Below are 21,221 nucleotides of genomic sequence, written 5' to 3'. Positions count from 1 at the left end.
ACTTTCACTGTTATTATTGTTGTAGATCATATTTTTATTATATTTATCCTTCTACCATTTTTAATTTAAATGTTTTTGTTTTTCATGGATGAAGGCATCTAGGAGTAAAGAGCAAGAAGAGGTGTTGCTGTTCTGGTTTGTGTATTCCAAGATGTCAAATGTTTTATGTGTCAGTTGATTGCAAGTTCTAGAGTACTGCAAAATTTAATTCCTTGTAATGTTTGAATCAGAGTTCATTTTGCATAGTTTACTGCTTATTATGGCTTTGCCTTTCTCAAAATGGAAGTGAACTATTCCCCTTCATTCTTTTGCAAGTTGTTTTAGAGAGCAGGTAGTGAGTATATGGAATTAACAGCAACAAGATAAAATTCTAAGTTCTTAGGTTAAAAAAATTGCATCTATACCTTTTCTCATAAAGTGTCAATTGTACTATTTAAAAATAATAATAATAAAAAAAGAGTTCTATTTTAGGGATTAAAAAAAAACAGCTTTACTTCCTAATTATATTCTAAGTTTTAAAGAACTTTTGATGTATGATTTAGCTGCCTATTACAGGAGTCTTCATACCTTTACAAACATCTGTATCTTTCAATAACCTCACATTGTACCACTGCAAAATTTTTGGGTGGCTGTGACCTGTCACACACAGCCTCCCTGGCCCAGGCTGGCCCCTGAGCTGCTGTCAAAGGAGAGCTTCCTGCAGTCTGCTGTGGCACCACTCCTGCTGTCTTGACCACCCCTCTCCTAGGGAAAGCAGGATGGTGGAGAAAGGTGGCAGTCTGCACAGATATTGGGAGAAGACTTGAAATAGCATGTGATGTGAATGTTTCTAGGTCCTAGGGTGCACATATAGCCTGTGATTTCCAAAATCTATACACTGGACCCCAAGGAGTAACTGCACTTAGTAATGGCAGTGTTAAGTGTCTTAAGAGTTTATACTTCCACATGTATGCAAATATACTTTATACAGCAGTTTTCATATGGCATCTTGGTCTCCTTGGGAATGTTTTGCCTTTGCTTGCTTCTTGGGAGGTGTCATAACATCAGATTTTTTTTTAAATTTTATATTTATTGTTAAGTTTTTATGGAGATTGCTCTAAATTCTACAGTTATTAGATATGGATATATGGATATCACTCCTTGGATATGTTATGTTAGTGTGGATTTTGTCTCAAATACTTTTCAAAAATAGAAGGTCTTTGAAATGTTCATTATAGAGTTAGGTTTTCTATATTGTTCATTCCTTTTTTGTTCTAGGTATCTCTTTCTTTTACACACTCTAGAGCTTTTTAAATAATATTCCTTATGTTTGGAAATTTTCCAGTGCTATACAAAACCCTACAATTCCTGTTTAAAGCTTTAGAGATACAGGGGATGTCTTTTCATGTGTGTGAATGTATATAAAGGACAGGATTCTTTCAACTTAAATAAATTTTGAGATAATGAGGAGCTCTTCAGTAACTCTGAAGTTGTCAAAGAAAAATGCCTTAAAGATATGTCAAAAATTTGTTGAAGAAGTCTCTTAGCATAGTGGAGATCTAACAGTAAAACTAGATTATAGGGATTATGTTTATTAAACCAGGCCTTGTTTTTCCCTAATCAAAACTCCTGGCCTCAAGAGTTGACATTTCAGGATCTGTAGCTGGTACCTGTCTGCATTATACTGGTTAAAGTGCTCTTGATGTAAATACCCTGCCTCTCCCATAGGCAATAATGCAAGATGTGTTAGCATATTTTTTCTCTCCTTATTCCCCTGGCTCATTGAGAAGTGGCTCTATGTTCTAACCTAGAAGTTTCTATTAAGTGGAGAAAAAGGGAACAGTATTCTTTATCACAAAACTGTGGAAGTTACTCCTCTCTTAACGCATTCCCTTTTCTAATACTGTAGATCAACATGGAAGAGATTAATGTTTCCTTTTTCTTTGTTCTGTTATAATTTCAGCTTTCAGGGACTAATGTGAGTATTCCTGTTTGATCCAGATGTTTCTGTATTTGTATGTAAGAAAAAAGAAGGCATAGTACCTTTTTTCCCCTGGGTACTTTTCAGTAGATATTTAGTTTACCTTTCTCTTCATACTATCTTACATACTGAAATTGTGAGTGTCAGTTCTCTGCTCTACATTCTAATTCTATGTATGAGAAACTACATTGATAGTCTAAAATTCCTAAATATGGCTCAGGAGACTTAAAATGTGAAAAATACTTTCAGTACCCATTCATTCTTTCAGTGTTGGATCCTACGTGTACCTTTCTTCTTTCATCCTGTTCCTTTAAAGTGTTCTTGTGTTGTGAATTAAAAACAGGCTTGATTTAGAGAAACAAAAAAACCTCTATAAGTTTAGGTTCAACTGAGATTTGATCTGATTTTCCTAGAAATTATTCTCACTACTATCTTGAAATTCTCATTTTATCTGGGTCATCTTGATTTGGCAGCTGACTTGATAGTGCATATAAATAACTTTTCCCAAATCCCTTGTTCTTTCTGCCATTCTTTTTTTTAGAGAAGAGCATCATAAAAATACATAATTCATAAAGATTTTATTTATGACTCGTTACAAAGTGCCCAATATCTAGGTGGTGTAGGATATCCAAGGTGTAATATGGAGTACCTTACAGATGCTTCATTTTCCATGGGTAGAAGTAAAGGAATTGGTTACAATATCCTGTAGTTCTGCTTAAATAACAGTAGCTACTCCCTTCTTTCAATCTATTAAAAAATGGTATTGATAATGTAAGCCCAGAAGCACAAATCATATATTCAACAAAATAATTTACAATTATCTGTGATTACAGCTATTGTATAACTGTATTTAATGGCAGTCTAATTTTAGAAAATGTATTATCCACTTTAATTGTCTATAGTGGAGCCTTGGAAACAATTGCAGACTACCAAAGAAATTATTTTTTCACAGAATAATGATCATGATGCAATTTAATCGCTTTAGTACTGACAGTATAGATGCTTCCTATTCCCAGTTCAAGAGCTACTTAAGCTCCTCTGTGAGCCTAGTTTAGGGAGTTAAAATCTCAAGAGACGTGCTAGATTTTCTATAATTAATAATTAGGGTAGAGAGTAATGGGAAGAAGAAACCCCTGTCCTGAAGAAAACAGCTCTATTTTTTCTGTAATTTCAACTTTATTTGTTAGTGGAAAGATTTAAAACTTGTATAGAACACAAGTTCATAACAGAAGTGAGAGCCTGACAGCCCTGTAGCAATACCACCATGGTCTGTGTCAACCTAACACAAGGAGAAAATCTCCAATCTCCTTGCTTATGACAAGGTCAATGACTAAAGCAACCCTTTGGATTAGAGAGTGTAGACAGCAGTGTGTAGTCAGCAGTGTGTAGTTCTCTTTTCCCTGATTGCAATGCTCTATACAATTGGATTATTTTATTAATCGTTAGATTTGCTTTTCAGAAAATAGAAGAAAAAAAAGATATTTCTGTTTGTTGATGGATTACCAAATTTGCCTTTTTGTGCAAAGTTCTTAATCTCTTTGAAAACTACTACCCAGAGGTTGTTAGAAAGATGTGGCCTAGAGTCTGTGCAGCTCTTGCAGAAAATAAAGGTCTTTGGCTGACCAAGTGTTTTATTATTATTGAATCTGTACACCTCATAGTTATTTTTTCCTTACATTTAGGAAACATGTAAGCTACCCTCTTTAACTGGTCATGCAGCTCTAACTATATGCCTAGGATGTATTCTAACAGTTTAAAAACATAATGGGTCAAAAAGTATAGGACTTTTTATCTAAAAGTCATTAAGTTCAGTGGCTCAGTTGAATGTATTCAGCAAATAAATCAGATGCTTTTCCTTTTGCTGATTGTGGGAGAAAGGTACTGGATTTTTTTTTCCTTCTTTAGTTTTTAGATAGAGTGAAGCTTTTTTACTTTATTTTTGTAAATAAAGTAAAAAAGTCTCTTCTATCTGCTTATTGAGCATATAATTTCCCAGCCTGTCTTTTGCAAGCAATGTTACAGTGAAACTAAGAGCACCCCAGTGTAGTAACTCCTGTGTCAGGCTTATAAAATTTCAGCCACTGGAGAGTGAAGCTGTTTGTGTCTCAAGGTGTAGACTTGCACCTCAGCTTGCAGAACTGAGGCAGAAGGAAAGAAAGATTGAGGGGAAATGGAATGACTTCTAGTTCAGTTCTCAGTATCTCTTTTTATTTTTGTCACATTACTCATATGGAAGAATGAAATAATGGACTGAAATTTCTTGCACTTTTTCAGTCTCTGAAGACATTTTTTAAATTTTATTTAGTAGGATACACAGCAGCGTTTCTTGTAACTCTAAGCTCTCACTCAAAACAGAATCATATCATATTTCCATTATGCCCAGAACCACTCTTTCCAAAAGAAGATTCAGCCTCTCCCCTTTGAGATACCTAAAAATGTAACCCTAAGAGCTACTGTCAGAGTCTCCTTCTAGGTTTCCATTTCTTCTGTAGTCCTCATGTGAATTGGGTTCACTGACATGTTAGTGAGATTCTCTCTCTGAACCTTTTTGTAATTACAGTATTCTTTCAGGATTATACTGTAAATAAGTTTTATGTCTTTGTGTAAAACATCTTTGATACTGTTTTATTATTTTTTTCCAGTTTAAACAAAATATAGTAGTATTTAGGTTAAATGCATTTTGATATTTGAACACCTTATGCTACTTCAAAGTTTTCATAATGTGCTAAAATAATACAAGGTCAGTTTGACGCAAGCATGGGAGTCAAGATTTCTTGATCATCTCCTCTTTGCCAAGAAAGGGACACTCTCAGAAAAGCTTTAAAAGCTAAAGTATTTTACTTGAAAGTGGTGATTGGATCCAGTATTTAATCCTTTAAGTACCTGACACAGGCCAAACTTTTAAGTGTTGTCTGTGTCACTTTCTCTACAATAAAATAATTGTGTGCAGTTGTTAAGATCTGATTATTGAGAGATACCTCTATCCAAATTAAGGTGCAAGCAGGATCATACACCCAAATCAATAGCATGAATTTTATTTAACAGTGAAATGTGAGGTAGAAAGATAAAAAAGAGAGGAGGGAGAGACAGACAGACCTACAGACAGATTAAGCAGAATGTAAAATGGGTGGTGGCCCATGAATCCAGCATCATCTCATTGGTCCTTCTTCATCCTGGGCTTCTTGGTGGTGAGGGTCCCAAAGTTGTTGAAAAATTTTCACTATTTATACATTTTAGCAAACAAAGGAATTGGTGTTCATTGGCTACATAGTTCCTCTTATTCTATAGGTTAAATGATTCCTTCACTTCTAATGCTAATTAATCTCATGCTCAATCTTTCTGAGTTTTGAGTCAGTGGGTTCTAATATCCCCCTGCTGGATTTAGTCTGAGCTGATTTTAGCAGTGTTGCTCAGTTGGCTTTCCTTGTCCATTACCAGTGATATAGTCTTCTCCTCCAGCTTTTTTTACCTCCCTATAGTCTGAGATAACACTCAGACAACAGTACCACCTTTATCTTTTCTCAAGTCCCTGTCAGGTGGCTTAATTTACCATCCAAGTTCCAGGAATCAATGCAGGTATATTTGGGGGATACACCTTCACTGGCTGCAGATGAGCATTTACTTATTTACACAGTTTGCCACAATGGGTGAAGTCCTTCAGTGATAACTGTTTGAGGCAGGCAACCAAAATTTTTAAATCCTTACAGCAGCATGGAGGTTGATTAAATTTTTTGCAGATGAATCTCCCTGGGATGGTTTGAAATGGAGGTGATTTGGAATCCTTTCACAGGTATTTTACATCTGATATTTAATTTTGAAATGTTTCTTCCATCACTTACTTGAACTGTAGTTGATGCTATTTGCTATTGTTTTTCAGGCTTCCTAATCAATCTACATCTGCTGTATTAAGTAGATATTTTATATGATGGTGGGTAAAAATTTTGGGTAGTAATTTTTTTTCATGACAGAAGGCTAACTTAAAATATTCTGGTAAAATATTCCAGTTAATCTGGTAAAATTTTCTAGTTAATGAAAAATAACTCAATCTATTTTTAGTGATGTAATACCTAAACTAGTTGTAGTTCTCACTATAGAACTGTAATTAGAATTAAGATTAATAAATAACTAGGATAAGTTCTATAGACTAAAACATGTCTGCAGAGAGGCTAAAGCTTTTCAGCAAAATTTCAGATACATACTGTGAGGAAAACTATGCAGCTCTTCAGCACTGGGACTGAGAACTAGTGTGTAAATACTCATGAAGAAAATGAATGCTGTTAAAAATCTGTTATTGTGTACCAAACTCTGGAAGTGGCAGTTTGTTGGGGAATATTGTTACAAAGATTTAGTACTGACACTGTGACTGCACTTGAGTGACTGGCCTAATTTCCTATGAACAGACATTCTTTTTGCCATATGAGGTGTTCTCAGTGCACAGCATCTGCCAGCCTGTGGTTTATGTTCTGGAGTACAAATGGTATTTTCCTCAGAAGCACAAAAGCATTGTGTGTTGGATGGGGGCTATGAGCAACCCAATCTAGTGAAAAGTGTCCCTGCCCCTGTCAGGGGGATTGGAACAGGTTGTATTTGAAGGGTCCCTTTCAACCCAAACCATTCTATGGTTTATGTACCTATCTCTCACTGGGTTCAATAGGGCTTAGTTAAAAGTTTATATGACCAAATATAAGTTTTATTTCATCCAATCTTAAGCAAGCTAATTACATTCTAAAGCAAATTGCAGTCTTCTAGTATTTCTGTGCTTTTACCAATGGTGTTGGGAAGCAAAGAGGCCATCATTTATGACAGTTTTAATTTTGGGTGGTCTTTCTCTGGACTATAGGCTGTATTTGATCTAAGACTCGGTTAGAACTTGCCTCTGGTTTACTGTCAGAGTCTGGAGGCAGGACAACTCTTGCTGTTGTGTGAGGCCTTTGAGTACTCTGTGAGACTAGCCCTCTATTCTGATCCTCAGTCCCACATGGGAAGTGAGGGCTGTGGTCACACATCTTCAGAGAAGCCTATGGCTTTCCTGCATGGAAGTTCCCTGTTGTGTTGTGTTGGAAGTTCCTTTTATTGTATCTATAGAATGGATTAGAATTTTCTTCTACAGTTTTCAACCAGTCATTGCAGCTCATAAAACAATTTTCAGTTAACTGTATCATACTTGCCTCATGAATCTCAAAGGTCTGATTCTTTTTTGTGTATTTTGGATTATGGAGTAATTTTTGGATTTTGGTATAAGGAGTGCTTAGTATGCAACTACTAAAGAATTATTGTGACCAGGTCTTCTGCAGTATTTCTGTCACTTTGCTCTTGTATGTAGATAACCATTATGAAATATCCTCGGTCTTGGAAAACCAAGCATTTTGATGATGTGTGGTTTTCTTCTCTTAGTGTTATTACCACAGAGAAATCACTCCATCAACAGATTTATCTCAAAAATTTTAGGCATTCTTGAGTGGTGGACTCAAGTAGAGATTGTCTTTATTAATCTGTAGTTCTCTATGCCTTCTCTGTGGTAGTATGTTTGATACATTGCCACCATTAAATTTAGGACATTGTCCAAGGCCACAGTAAAAATGTAATGTTTTGGTTTTGGGTTTTTTTTCTGTTGAAGTCACTCTGTCTTTTAAAATGTTTCCACTGTTGATGAAACAGACATTTTGAAAGTATTACAGAAAGTGGTTTAGAAACATGTAACACTGAAAGTCAAACATCTTGAATTTGCAGCTTGATCAAGTCTATATATATATATATATATATATAAAATCTCTCTGAGAATATATGTATATATTCTTGGAAAGACAAAAGCTTTCTGAGAATAAGGAAATTGGTATTAGGAGAGACCTGTCGTGTGCTGAAGAGAATTTTCCCTATGGCCTCATTTTGTTGAATTTCTTTTTGAGGAAGGAATAAAGTTTTCTGACCTGTTTTTTTCCCCTTTCATAACAATTTTTTTTTTTTCCATTTCTGCTCTTTCAGGTTGTGGGTTAAACAGAACAGCTCTGGGATGTCTGTTTAAGGAAGGTTATGTTTCTTATAGATAGCTCTTCCCAGAGAAAGTATGTATTTGTATTTGGCTTTGTGTGGCAAGGTTTTGGTAGCAAAGGAGTTGTGTGGAAGGGTGGGCTACAGGGCTGGCTTCTGTGAGAAGATGCCAGAAGCTTCCCCAATGTCCAATGGAGCCAATGCCAGCCAGATCCAAGAGAGACATGCTTCTGGTCAAGGCTGAGCTCATCAGTGACAGTGAAAGCACCTCTGGGATAACAGATTTAAGAAGGTGAAGAACACCTGCTGAACAACAGCAGCTAGGACAGAGGAGCTAGAATATGTGAGAGAAACAGGCCTGCAGGCTTCAAGGTTGGTGAAGGAGTCCTACTCCTGCAGAGGAAGGAGCAGAAGAGATGTGTGATGAACTGACCACAACCCTTCTCTGTTCACCTGTGCTGCTGTAAGAGAGGAGGTAGAGATGTTAGGAATAAAGCTAAGCCCAGGATGATGGGATGGTGTAAAGGAAGGTTTTTTAAAATGTGATGTTATTTCTTATTCCTCTGCTTAGATATAATTTCCCCAAATTGTGTCTGTTTTGCCTCTGATGGTAATTGGTGAGTGATCTCTCTCTGCTCTCATTTAACCTGTGAATCTTCGATTATATTTTCATTCCCTTGTCCAGCTGAGGAGGAGAATGACAGAGTAGACTGGGGCTTGGCTGGCTGCCTGGCCCAACCAGGGCCAACCCATCAGACTTAATAAAGAAGAATTAGCTATTCTTCTGCTGACTTTGATAGCACAGTGACCGTTCCGGTTTCATCTACCTTGAGGGGGTGTGGTTTTATAGAAACACCTTGGAGCATCTAATTTCAAAACAACTTTTTAAACCTTGTTTTGCATTCCTTGGGCCAGTGAACAGCTGCTGTTTTCCCCAACATCTCGAGAAGATGAGGTACTCCCTTGGTGAAAGGCAAACTTCCTTGTGAATATGCTATAAACTGATAGGGTGTTCAGAGCTGGTAATTGCTCCCCTGGTTGAGACCATTGCTTGCATAAATTTCCATGATACAGTAGCACATATACTAATGACAGTGTAGCTGTTGCCTGACTTGAGTCTCACCAAACACATTTTAAGAAGCTGTGTCTCTGTAAACTGTAGATTTCCACCCAACAGGGTTTTGCAGGCACCACATCAAGTGCTGTTTGCACAGTTCTGTCTTTAATAGTTAAGAGCCTAAGAAAGTGTATCAGGCAGTTTCTATGAATCAATAGCTTGTCTATTTTTAAAATAATGAGATGCTGTCACATAGATGATGCTTAATAAGTACGGTTTTAGAATGTTTTGTATTAAGTCATGTATATTGCCTTTATATTTCAAAATTTGATTCCCTCATGCTCTGGAATGGAAATACAGATTTCTCCTTATGTTTTCATATGTTGTTTTGCATTGGTGCCAGAGTATTGTTTACAGCTCCACATAAAAAAAATTTGCATACTTTAGTTGTGAACTGTTTATTTCACTTCACTGTGGCATTAAAAAAGAAGGATAAGGTGTATATATGAATGCAAGATAGCATTAAGATATGTCTGCAGTATAAATGTAAACTAAAAGGCTTTTGAATTTGTTCAGAAGTTTTTTCTTTTCCCCATAGAAGTACCATGTTTCTCTGCTTGTAAAATTAGAAATTGTCTTCCTCTGTAGCTGCCATTGAAAAATTCTCCTAGAAATATAGGCCCCCCAGGGGAAATACTTGATACTCATTTGGGAACAGTTTCATGAAGCTGCTGTTGTTTGAGAATCAAATTTACTTTCTTTTTAAACTGCTTAGCAATAACTTGAATTCATGGTAGGATCTCTCAGGTAAGGGCAAGCAGACTGACAGCTCTGAATTAGCCAGTAGCAACATGTTTCTCTAGACTTAGTAAAGTAATCACAATGCAACATGTTTGTCTACCTTGGAGTGTACTAATATTAACATGCAAATGCAAGAAAAATAAGAAGCAGGTTTGCAAAAATTAAAGCTCCAGAATAGCTGTATACCTGCTTCTTACTAAAATGAATAATGGATCTTTTCAATGAGTTTTTCTAAGTGCTAATCAAAAATGTAATGGTTTACAAATCATTACTCAGTAAAATTGGAAGCAGTAATTTTAATTTTCAGCGATTTTTTTTCTGTATCTTTGGAAGTTATGGTTTATCAATCATGTAAAATGGTTTCATAAATAACTTGTTCTTTGTAAGTAGCTTATGATTTTGAAGTAGCCATTATTTGGTGCTTGATGTTTATTTTAATAGATACTTCATCCTTTAACTTCCAGGTAACAGTAAGATGAATTTAAGTGGTACTGGTTTTGAGAGTGGAAAGGTACAAGACATGAATATGACAGCAGCATTTCCCTTGGTTTGGTGGTCCAGACTGCCTTTAGGTTCAGTTTGCCTGGTTGGGTACATCAGCCTTGACATTTAGGTATGGGTTAAATGTTTCACTTGAGCATGTGACCCAGACCCAGGTCAGCATGGGTTTACAAAGGGTAGGTCATGTCTGACCAACCTGGTCTTCTATGACCAGGTGACCTGACTGGTGGATGCAGGAAAGGCTGTGGATGTTGTCTATTCAGACTTCAGCAAGACCTTTGATATTGTTTTCCATAGGATACTCCTGGAAAAGCTGCAGCCCAAGGCTTGGACAGGAGCACCCTTCACTGAGTTAGGAACTGGCTGGATGGCCGGGCCCAGAGAGTGCTGGTAAACAGTGCTGCATCCAGATGGGGGCTGGTCAGCAGTGGTGTCCCTCAAGGGTCTGTGCTGGGACCAGTTCTATTTAATATTTTTACAGATGACATAGATGAGGGCATTGAATCCTTCATTAGTAAATTTGCACTACGACACTAAGCTGGGAGCTTGTGTTGATCTGTTGGAAGGAAGGAGGACTCTGCAGATAGATTTGGATTGATTGGACAGATGGGCAGAGTCCAACAGCATGAAGTTTAATAAGTCTAAGTGCCGAGTTCTACATTTTGGCCACAAAAATCCCCTACAACGTTACAAACTGGGGACAGTGTCCAGACAGAAAGGGACCTGGGGGTACTGGTCGACAGCCGTTTGGATATGAGCCAGCAATGTGCCTCAGTGGCCAAGAAGGCCAATGGCATTCTGGCCTGCATTAGGAATTGTGTGACCAGTAGGAGTAGGGAGGTTATTCTTCCCCTATACTCAGTGCTGGTGAGACCACATCTTGAGTGCTGTGTCCAGTTCTGGCCCCTCACTTCAGGAAGGACATTGAGATGCTTGAGTGCGTCCAGAGGAGGGCAATGAGGCTGGTGAGGGGCTTGGAACACAAGCTCTATGAGGAACGTTTGAGGGAGTTGGGGTTGTTTAGCCTGGAGAAGAGGAGGCTTAGAGGTGACCTTATTGCTCTCTACAACTTCCTGAAGGGAGGTTGTAGACAGGTGGGAGTTGATCTCTTCCACCGGGCAGCAACTGGCAGAACAAGAGGACACAGTCTCAAGCTACGTCAGGGAAGGTACAGATTGGAATTAGGAACAAATTTTTCACCAAAAGAATAATAAAGTACTGGAATTGTCTTCCCAGGGAGGTGATAGAATCACCATCTCTGGATGTGTTTAAAAAAAGACTGGACATGGTGCTTGGTGCTATACTCTAGTTGAGGTGTTAGGACATAGGTTGGACTTGATGATCTTAGAGGTCTCTTCCAATCTCATTATTCTGTGATTGTATGTATGAAAGCAGCACTTATTTCCTCCTGTGGCAGTGAAGTGGGTATGTCTAAGATGATAAATTTAGATTACATTTTTCTTCCTAAAAAAGTTCATGGAAGAAATGGGGGAATACAACAGTAAAGAACTGAACATTCCTTTTCCTTGTGTACTTTCAGTGCTAAACATTTTGAACCACATTCCTTTAATGAGCCTTTAAGTCAAGAGGCTCCAGGTTGATTTGTATTAATTGGCTAGTACTCATCTTGAGTTTCATTCTTTAAAGGACACTTTTGCTGTAAAACACAGTTCTATACATACACCAGATAAAAGTAAATATATAAAAAATAAATGCCTGTATGCTCTATATATATATATGTACAAGCAAATAAATGGTTTATCTGTATACAAGTGTATGTATGTACATAACATAATAGCATAAAAATGTCAGGGTATGTTAGAAAAACATCCATACGCCCTTAGGATGGACTGAAGAACTAAGTTTCATTTTCTGAGTTAGTGCTCTAACAGTTAGGCTAAAAGGTAATTTCTGTTGCCTGCCTTCCTCATCTCTACTTTTACTGGGCTGTTGTAAGTGATTTTGAGGTCAGCTGTAAAACTGCTGGGTTTTTTTCCTTTTAACCATCATGGGTGACCATAGTCATGCATTTTAAACTAGGTTTCAAAGTAATGAAGGTGTGAATGGAAGAATGTTGAGGGGAAAGTTCAAAACTGACCTTTTGACACAAATGGCAAGACACTTGTCAGCTACAGATTGTTTATTTTAAAAAAAGAAACCTCCTTTATTTTCTGTTTGCTTGGCTAATCAGGAAACTTCAGCTCTAATTCTTAAGTGATTCTGGTGGTTTAAACTAACTTTTTCAATTTCGGACCTGTTTCGGCAGCAGTTGTATGCTTGCTACTCTTTTGCACTGATCATATTGGTTTTATCTGTCTTATTTGACCACTGATACTGTAAGAGGAAAGTCTCAGATTCTCTCTGAAAGAAATAAGGGAGAAAAAAAGAATGGGGAATGAGTTATGAACAAACCTTTATTCAGTGATGTAGACTATTGGTTCCTCAGTGACCATTTTTGGTTTTGTGGGTTTTTGGGTCTTTTTTGAGATGGAGCTGTCATTTATAAATTGTGGATAATGACTACTTCTTTGTGTTGAGAGGATGTTCCTTGTTCTGTTCTAAGTTTGCTGTTCAGAGGCCATTGGTTTCCCATTCTTTTCTCTTTTCCTGCTTATCAAAATCACCAGTAGAATCTTGCAAATCTGTGGATATCCATGTGGCTTTTATCTTGCCAGTGATGCTTCCTAAAATTTGTGATAGTCCACATACCATTTGGAGATGTGTTGAATGGCTCATTGTTTTGTTTGATACTCACATCCTCAGTTGTTGAAATCCATGTATTTCAAGAACTGGTTCATTTGTGTAACTGAATGAGCTAAGAACAGGTACTGTCTGTGGGTAGAGAGGTTGTAGAATGGGAAGATTGATGAGAGATCTCTCTAAAGTACAGAGGCTTAGCTAAAAGACGTCCATTCCCTGGCTTTCATGCAGTGCTGCAGCATTTTTTTATTCCTGAGTTTCACAGACTTGACACAACTGGTCCATGAGCTACTCAGCTGTGTCTTTTGTGCTTGGGAGAGGGCGAGGAAGAAGAACTCTGAGTACATGATTTTGCTGATATTGAAACAGGTGGGCAAAAGGATCAATGACTGAGCACATGATGCTCTGAACTAGACAAACCTAGTGTTTCTGATGGGAAACCTGTCACTAATTTAGCTTTGCCTCTGCTGTGTTTAAATCCCATGTTCTTTAACATTGTTCAGTTGATACAATGCGGAGAATAAACATACAACACAAAGGCCTCTGTTATATCCTAATCCAGAAGTGAGAGAAAATGTAAATGTCATTACTATAAGTCTATATGTAGAGGAAATATCTAATCTTGATTGATCTAGTCCCAGTTGTCCCCATTTCATCCCTTGTATAGATTTGTTTGCAAGTTAACAGTTTCTACTGTACTAAATACCACCAAATTAGTTGCAAAAAGGAAAGTAAAAATTCACACTTCTATAATTATATTCTGGTTTGTGATTATATTTGTTTCTTGTACCAAAGCTGAGCATTTTAGTAATTTGTATGTTTTTTTACACTGTTGCATACTCTAAAGAGATTATTGGAATAATATGAAAGACTGATATGAAAGCCAAATCATAGTTTTTAACACCTGTGTATTCATTCAGTATTGATGGTGCCAAAATCTAATGAGTCTTTCTCAGTCCTGGGCCAAAATGTTGGTGAAAATGACTGACTGTGTCTAAATTTGGCTAAATTGAATACTGAAAATTCTGCATGTGAGTAGAAATCTGCCACACAGGTATGGACACAAGAAACCTGTTGCTTAACTTAAAATTCTTCTCTTTGGATACTTTTCTATCAAAAATAAAAATAATAATTAAAAAAAAATCCTGCCATTTAGTTGTCAGGGGTCTGGTTTTGAATTACTGAAATATATTGAATGCACACAATTAAAACTCTTTTTAAGATGATTTAGGCTTCTAGCAGAAGGATAAGTCATAGGTGTGTTTCATCTGGGAAGCTTAGTGCAAAACTGAGATGAGTTATTCAAACAAAGAACTCAAAACTAGTGATTAAGATGAGCTATGGCTAGAAGGAGGTTTCATGCCTACAAATCTCATCTACTTGATAAACTAGAGATTATTTTAGAATAACAATAACATAATATTCAATTAGAAGGTGTATAGCCTTCTAAAAAAATGTTCTGTATGCATGAAGTTGTAATTTTCTGTCTTAAACTCTCTTTATAAGTGATAAATGTGAGGCTTACATACTGTTTTGATGTTTGCTGTACCCCCAGCTTAGCTAGATCTGCACATCTAATTGTGACTCTGCAGAGCAGATCATGCACTCCATATATTTACTGTGAGGTGTTTCCAAGTGACCCACAGCTCTTCCTGAATACATGTCAGCATATTTTTGTGCCAGATCACAAATTGAATCATCCAGTGCCTCTGTCATTTTGGTCACTTTATTTGTATTTATTGTGGCTGGCTTTTACACACTCTAAACAACACCAGTGGAGCTGACTGTGCTTTTATATTGAAGAAGGGTCACTATAAAAATGACTAGAAGATGATATGTGACTAGGGACTGAATATTACTCATTCCCAGTGAAATGTAGCAAGCAGATGGACAGTACATTGTGCTGATAATGTCCATGTAAAAGATATTTCAAGAGATGAGAGCTAGAAATAAAAAGAGTATTTTGAAAACTTAAGCATTGCAGGAGCTAAGAATTCTTGCTTTTCCTTTCCATTATTAGATGAGGCCACTGCCACATATGTCCTGTTGTGTCCTTAGTTTGTATTCTTGATGGAGGCTAGCAGCTGGGGCTGGATTCACTTGCTGAAATATGTTAGTGTGACACACTTGGGATGCTGTAGGACATCATCTGGCTACTTATGCCATGAAGTGTGAGTCTTGCCCAAATTACCTTTTTAACATTAGATGTGTGTGGATGTCTTGGACATACCAGAGTAAATAATACCAGTAGGTGCTTGTAATTAGGTACTTGAATTGAACATCTAATTCTTCTTGCTTGTGTCATTTCATCAATGGGTTTTATTCATGTATGGGAGCTTGATATGGTTTGGTTTGTATAGTAGATTTATAGCAGTATGAAATTATACTTCACTGATAAACTCTGATCAGTCCTTTGAACTGTGTGTGATTTCTTTCCTGTTACAATGGTGAAAAAGCTAGCCTTTTATTTTGAGATTGCTCCTTTCCAATAGGAATAAGAAATCTGAAGTTATATTATTTAGTATTAATTTAATGCTCTTTAATTATTAAGGAAACATATAGATCTTCCTTTGTCTTCAGTCAAAAGAAACATGTTCTTATCTGTTATACATTTGTGTAGGAAATGCAGCTTTATCAGCAGTGATCTTCTCAGATTCCAGTTGGATTTTACAGTGTATGTGTACATAACCTTTTCCTCGGATTTCAGATTTTATTCATGTACTGTAGTGAAGCATGTCTATTTGAGCAAGTAAAAAGCCTACATCCATGCTTTTGTCATCTACTCATGAAAATAAAAATAATATCGATTTTTTTAAGGAAAATAAATTAAATTGCATTTAAAAGTCAGCTATGTAATATTTAAAATGCAGGACACTATTAAAGTAGTATATTTAGCTATAAAGTTGAACTTTTCACATCAAATAGATTAACTTGTAATTATTGTAGAGACCCATAGGAAAATTTTCATGTCCAAGAATTTTTTATTTCCTTGATTTAATTCTACTTAGCTTGTACTATTGAATAGGATGAGGATTGATTTTCAGTTTCAAATTTAAACTTAGTATAAGAATTTTATGTCCTTCACCTGGTGAATCTAAGATATAGAAGAAAAACTGGTTTATAAATAAAAAAAGAAAGTGAGAGCTGTGAATTTAAGAAATTGTATTCTTAATTTACATTCCTAGCTTGCAGTGTACCAGATGGCATTTTTAAGCAAAATTGAGGAATTTTTGTTATTGTTCTTTTTTCTTTTCTCCTTTATTGTGTCAGCCAGCTTAACACTTTTCAGAGCCCATTTGCCTGCGTTTCTGTTGTGATACCTTTCCTGTGTGTTCGAGGGGTCTCCAAGATCCCTTATAATTTTTTCCCTTATGTGTAGTTGTTTAAGGAGCATTCACAAAGAGTAGTACAGGTGTTTTTGCCTCTATTTTTAAGGTAAGAGGTTTTTGTGAACCCTTTGGTGCTCTGTTAAATATTCCTGACAAGTATGTTGGATTGTCATCTGATCTTTTGGACCAACATCCCCTCTAGTTACTGAGAGGAGACATGGACTAGAGCACTCTGACAGGTGACAGAGAATCTATTCTGCACTGCTGGAGGTTCACACAATGGTGAAATGGCCCCTGTGTTTCTTATTTGCTTTCAGATGAGACTCATCTACTGATCTCAGGATGACATTACTGTGGTGAAGGAGGGAATGTTTGTCAGACTGCAGGGAAGATCTTGGCATCTGTTGTAGTCATGGGCTCTGTGCTTCTTTCTTCAGACTGTGTTCTCCATAATATCTTTGTTAAAGCTTAACATTTAATCATTCCTGCATAATTCTTATGTATTCAGAAAGTGACACAATATCCGCATGAATAATTTCACTATTTTATTATCTCCATTAAAAATATTTTACATGGCAAAGGACATGTAAGTGAAGTCCCTAGTTTAAATAAATCTCGTAAGAGCAACTTTTTTCTTTCCTTGCTTTTGCCTTTTATTTCTAAAGTGATGGCAATAGACATATCTTTAGAGATCCAGAAGGCAGAGACATGCCTGAGGAGGAAATTAAAGCATGGTTAACAGCAGTGGCTGGCTTTTCAGAGGAGACTACTTAAAAATATAAACAGACTGGCAGAAAAGCCAGTGTTTGACATCTTTCTTGAAATGAAGACAAGAGCTGGAAGTACATGTCATCCCCATATTAGCAATGTTGATGACCTTCTTTTTAAAAAGTTTGTAGGGGTAGGAGGGAAGGAAAGGATGAATTGTTTGTTTATATGCAAAAAATAGCTTTAAACCAAAAACCACCTTTAACATATAAGCTGATAGCATCATTGCCAAAATTCAGTCTGAAGTTTGCTCTTGTCTGAAATCCACTGGAAATACGAGTGTGCTTTGCTTGAGTAATCTCTTGTAAATGCAGTAGTGCCAGCAGCTCTGTAATAATGACCATAATGTCTTTGAAGGCACTTAGAAACTTCCTCTCAAAGACACTCTTAAATAATTAAATCTTTTTTCTTTTTTCATTTTACATGGAATATGGAATGACATGCCCCCAAAGTATCAGATTTCCTTCCTTCCTTTCTTTTTATTTTTTTTTTTCATGAAAAGCATAAAATAGAGTATTTAAATTAAGACACTGCTTGCTAACCTGGATAATGAAGAAAGGTGATGAAAGAGCAGGTCCATATAGTTATTTGTTGAGGCCCTAAGATACATTTTCTTAATGTAGAAATGACAGCTTGAAAAATGAGGTAGCTCTGAGGTGATGGTAGAAGCCTTGGTCCCCTCCTGCAAATAAAGGGAGGCATTTTATCCACTCTGCTACATGCCCTCTGGCTCCTGGCAGCTCATGCCCTGAACTTTTATGTGGTCTCTTAGCAAGACCAGCTGCCTACTTGTTTGTACATAGGTTTAAATTTCCTTTTTTTTTTTTCTTTTCAGATACTGAGAATCTCTATACAGAAGTGTATGATGAGATCTGCAGGCGTTATGGGAAGTCCTATACCTGGGATGTGAAATCCATGGTTCTAGGCAGACAAGCCCCAGAAGCAGCAGGGATTATTCGAGATGCTCTAAATCTTCCAATAACCAAAGAAGAATTATTCCTTGAAAGTAAAACAAAGCTGGAGAAGGTATTCCATACTGCTGGGTTAATGCCAGGTATGTTTCATTGCAGCATTTGTAAACTCTTTATGGAATTATTTAAATGCTAATCAAGGTAAAAGTTTGTTATCTGCCTTTCATAAAGCAGTCAGTCTTACAGATTATGTTTCATTGCTCTTGTTTTAGAAAATTTACTAAATCTACCTGTTTATTTCCCTGTTTCTTATGATATTTTGCCTATTAAAGTTGACATATTTCTTTTTTCCCCTGTTTGTTTGGAGAAAAGCTTTTTTTCATGTTTTAAAAGAACAAAAAAGACTAGATACCTGTGCATGAATTCTATTTGGTAAACTAGACATTTTTTGTAACTGTTTTTGTCGGCTGTGTCTTACGTGGCTATGAGCATAGTCTGACTTTGCTAAGCACAGATGCATTTGCCTGCACATATAAAAGTATGTGAGCCCATGGGTTCTTTCTGTTGGAACTATTCTCACCTAACCCAAAAATTGTAATTCAAGTGCAGTGTCTGAGTGTGTCAGTGGAGAAGGAGGATTTTTCAGGTTATCCTAAGACAGGGGAATTTCCTTAGCTGCTGAAGCTATATCTTTTAACAGTGATTGTGTATGATGCTCAAGTGAGTAGCTTCAATGAGGTAACTCAAGATAAGCAAGAGGATGAATCTTACCTGTAGTGTGAATGCATTCTTTTGTATTGAATTACATTTAGATTTGAAATGCTTAGAGAGAAATCTTCAGCTATTCAACACTATCAGTACCTAAATCTAGGATTGCTGCTAACTTTATGTATATAACTTTATGGAGCAAGTATCAATAATTTATGATGGGAAGAAAAAACAAAAACAGAAGGAATGAACTATAAAAAAAAGTATTAGAAGTGAAATAACTGCATGCCACTGTACATGTTTAACAGTTACATTTTTTTCTCTTTGAACATGTGCTTGTTTGTTCTGACAATTTCTACAGTGCATTAATATTTTAATTTTTAGACCAATTTTTTTATACTTGGTTTCATAATGCATTAAGAAGATAAAAGTTAAAAATATGTGATATGTTAGGAGTAAGTAACAAGTAGCAAAAATAAAAAAGTGTGATTTTTTTCAGCAGCTTAAAAAACTTTAGTTTATTTTGTGTCCAACTTAGTTCTCACTCTTAGTCTTTTTTAGGCAAGATTTTTCAAATTGTATCTTTCTCACTTATAGATCCACCTGACACTGTAAGCCTAGTTAAACTTCCCAGAAAAACAAGAAAGTTGGATTGATGTGGTTTTTGCTTTTTATCTCAAGCTTCTGGGACTGACTTTTCAAATATATCTTTTGCAAGCCAAACAAAAAAAACATTGCATCCGTTTAGAAAATGCCAGATGAACAGACTGTTAAAGTGTTGGGTAGCATGGAGGAGATAGTCCATGCCTGCTGAAGACTGTGGTGATGTGGCTGAGGTGGCTTGAAAGGAGTTAGAAAGGTGATGGAACAGATTAGTCAAAGGAAACATGAAGTTTTCTACTGTTCCTGCCTTTAGGAAGGGAATTTTGTCCTTACTGAAGCTGGATTATGAGATGAAACTAGGAGAAGCAAGTAAACATTTTCATCATCACCAAAATTGTTCAATTGATTATCTTTTCTGTTCAACTAAATAGACATGATAACTTTTTTCAGTCCATATTCTAAAGTGGAATTGATGTGAACTAGGATACAAGCTGAATTGCCATGAATTTTTGGAAACCTGGTTGATTATAGCTAATGAGCTAGAGGGAAATGTCTCCAGCTACTTACTATTTACTTTAAGAACTATTCTCCAGTTAACCAGATTTTTTTAATCAAATTCTGTCTTTTTGTATCTTCTGAGGATGTTTACTAATGGATTGTGGATTTATTCTACAGTCACTTAATGTTCTTAAATTAAGAATGGGCTTCTTGCACGTGTTGTGCAAAATGTAAGATTGTGGTAATGTTTTGAGTTTGCCAATTTTTCTCTGACTAAACTGATCTTTCAGATGGTTACAGGTAAATACAGGAAAGTGAAAGTTAATTGTCATATTAACAGTGTAAAAGGATTCTTAAGTGCTGTGTCTCTGGTCATCTTTTGACAGTCAATAGATGGGTGATGTTCTATTTTTCAATCAGTTTCTACAAGTTGTGGAAAAAATTGGATTGAAATTTTATTTGGTGGAAACACTTTTAAACAGTGGCCAATGATGTTTGAAGAAGTGATTCAAACAAAGTGACACATGTTTCTGGATGAGCTATGCACATGATCTTGCCAAAGATGATAGTCTGTAAATTCCTAAATCAAGTAAATTACAGGTATGTCAGTGATGGTTAAGGATAGTGTGGAAGTTGAACGAACATTTAATTGGCAAAGCAGTTCTTCATCTGACAAGTTGGAAGCTGGTCCTGGTTCTCACTGAGATAGAGTTTATTTTCTTCCTAGTACCAGGTGCAGTGCTGTGTTTTGGATTCAGTACGAGAATAAAGTTGATAACATACTGATGTTTAAGTAGTGCTTACCCCAAATCAAGGATTTTTTCATTTTTGCATGCTTTGCCAGTGAATAGGTGCACAATAAGCCAGGGGAAAGCATAGCCAAGACAGTTTTTCTGAACTGGCCAAAAGGATATTCCATACCATAGCACATCATGCCCAGTATATAAACTGGAGTTGTTACCCAGGAGAGGGACCAGCTGTGGGTTGAGGATGGTCTGAGCATCAGTCAACAGGTGGTGAGCAGTTGTATTGTGTATCACCCTTCTTAGATTTTATCGGTTTCTCCCCCTCTCCCTTTAATTTTATAACTGGTAGTATTCATATTATCATTATTATGTTGTTTTTATTATTAATCTGTTATTATCTCAACCCACAAATTGTTTTCTTTCCTGATTCTTCCTGATCCACCAGGTAGGAACACACACAAAATGAGAATCTGTGTGGTACTTAGTTTCCTGCTGGGGTTAAACCATGGCATAGGCTATATGACAGGCATACCACTTAGAGTATAACACCTCTGAGACAAAAGTGGCTAAAGACAGAATTTGGGCTGTTTCAGTATGGCCAAACTGACAGACTAGCTTCAATACATCAGGCTGCAGTCAAAATACAAATTT

At 36.5% G+C, this 21,221-nt stretch overlaps 1 protein-coding gene across 1 annotated transcript in view; it reads left to right on the top strand.

The window, feature by feature from the left end:
• Nucleotides 1-21,221, top strand: part of PUDP (pseudouridine 5'-phosphatase) — a 67,594-nt gene that overhangs the window by 9,226 nt on the left and 37,147 nt on the right. Inside the window, exon 2 of the mRNA XM_021540951.3 lies at nt 17,940-18,158. Within this exon, the coding sequence (XP_021396626.1) occupies nt 17,940-18,158 (219 nt within the window). The remainder of the gene's footprint in view (nt 1-17,939; nt 18,159-21,221) is intronic.

The sequence above is a fragment of the Lonchura striata genome, chromosome 2, assembly GCF_046129695.1.
Source record: "Lonchura striata isolate bLonStr1 chromosome 2, bLonStr1.mat, whole genome shotgun sequence".
In the NCBI taxonomy this organism is placed as follows: Eukaryota; Metazoa; Chordata; class Aves; order Passeriformes; family Estrildidae; genus Lonchura; species Lonchura striata.
Note: the sequence above shows the minus strand (reverse complement) of the source record. Positions and strands in the feature narration are given on the sequence as shown.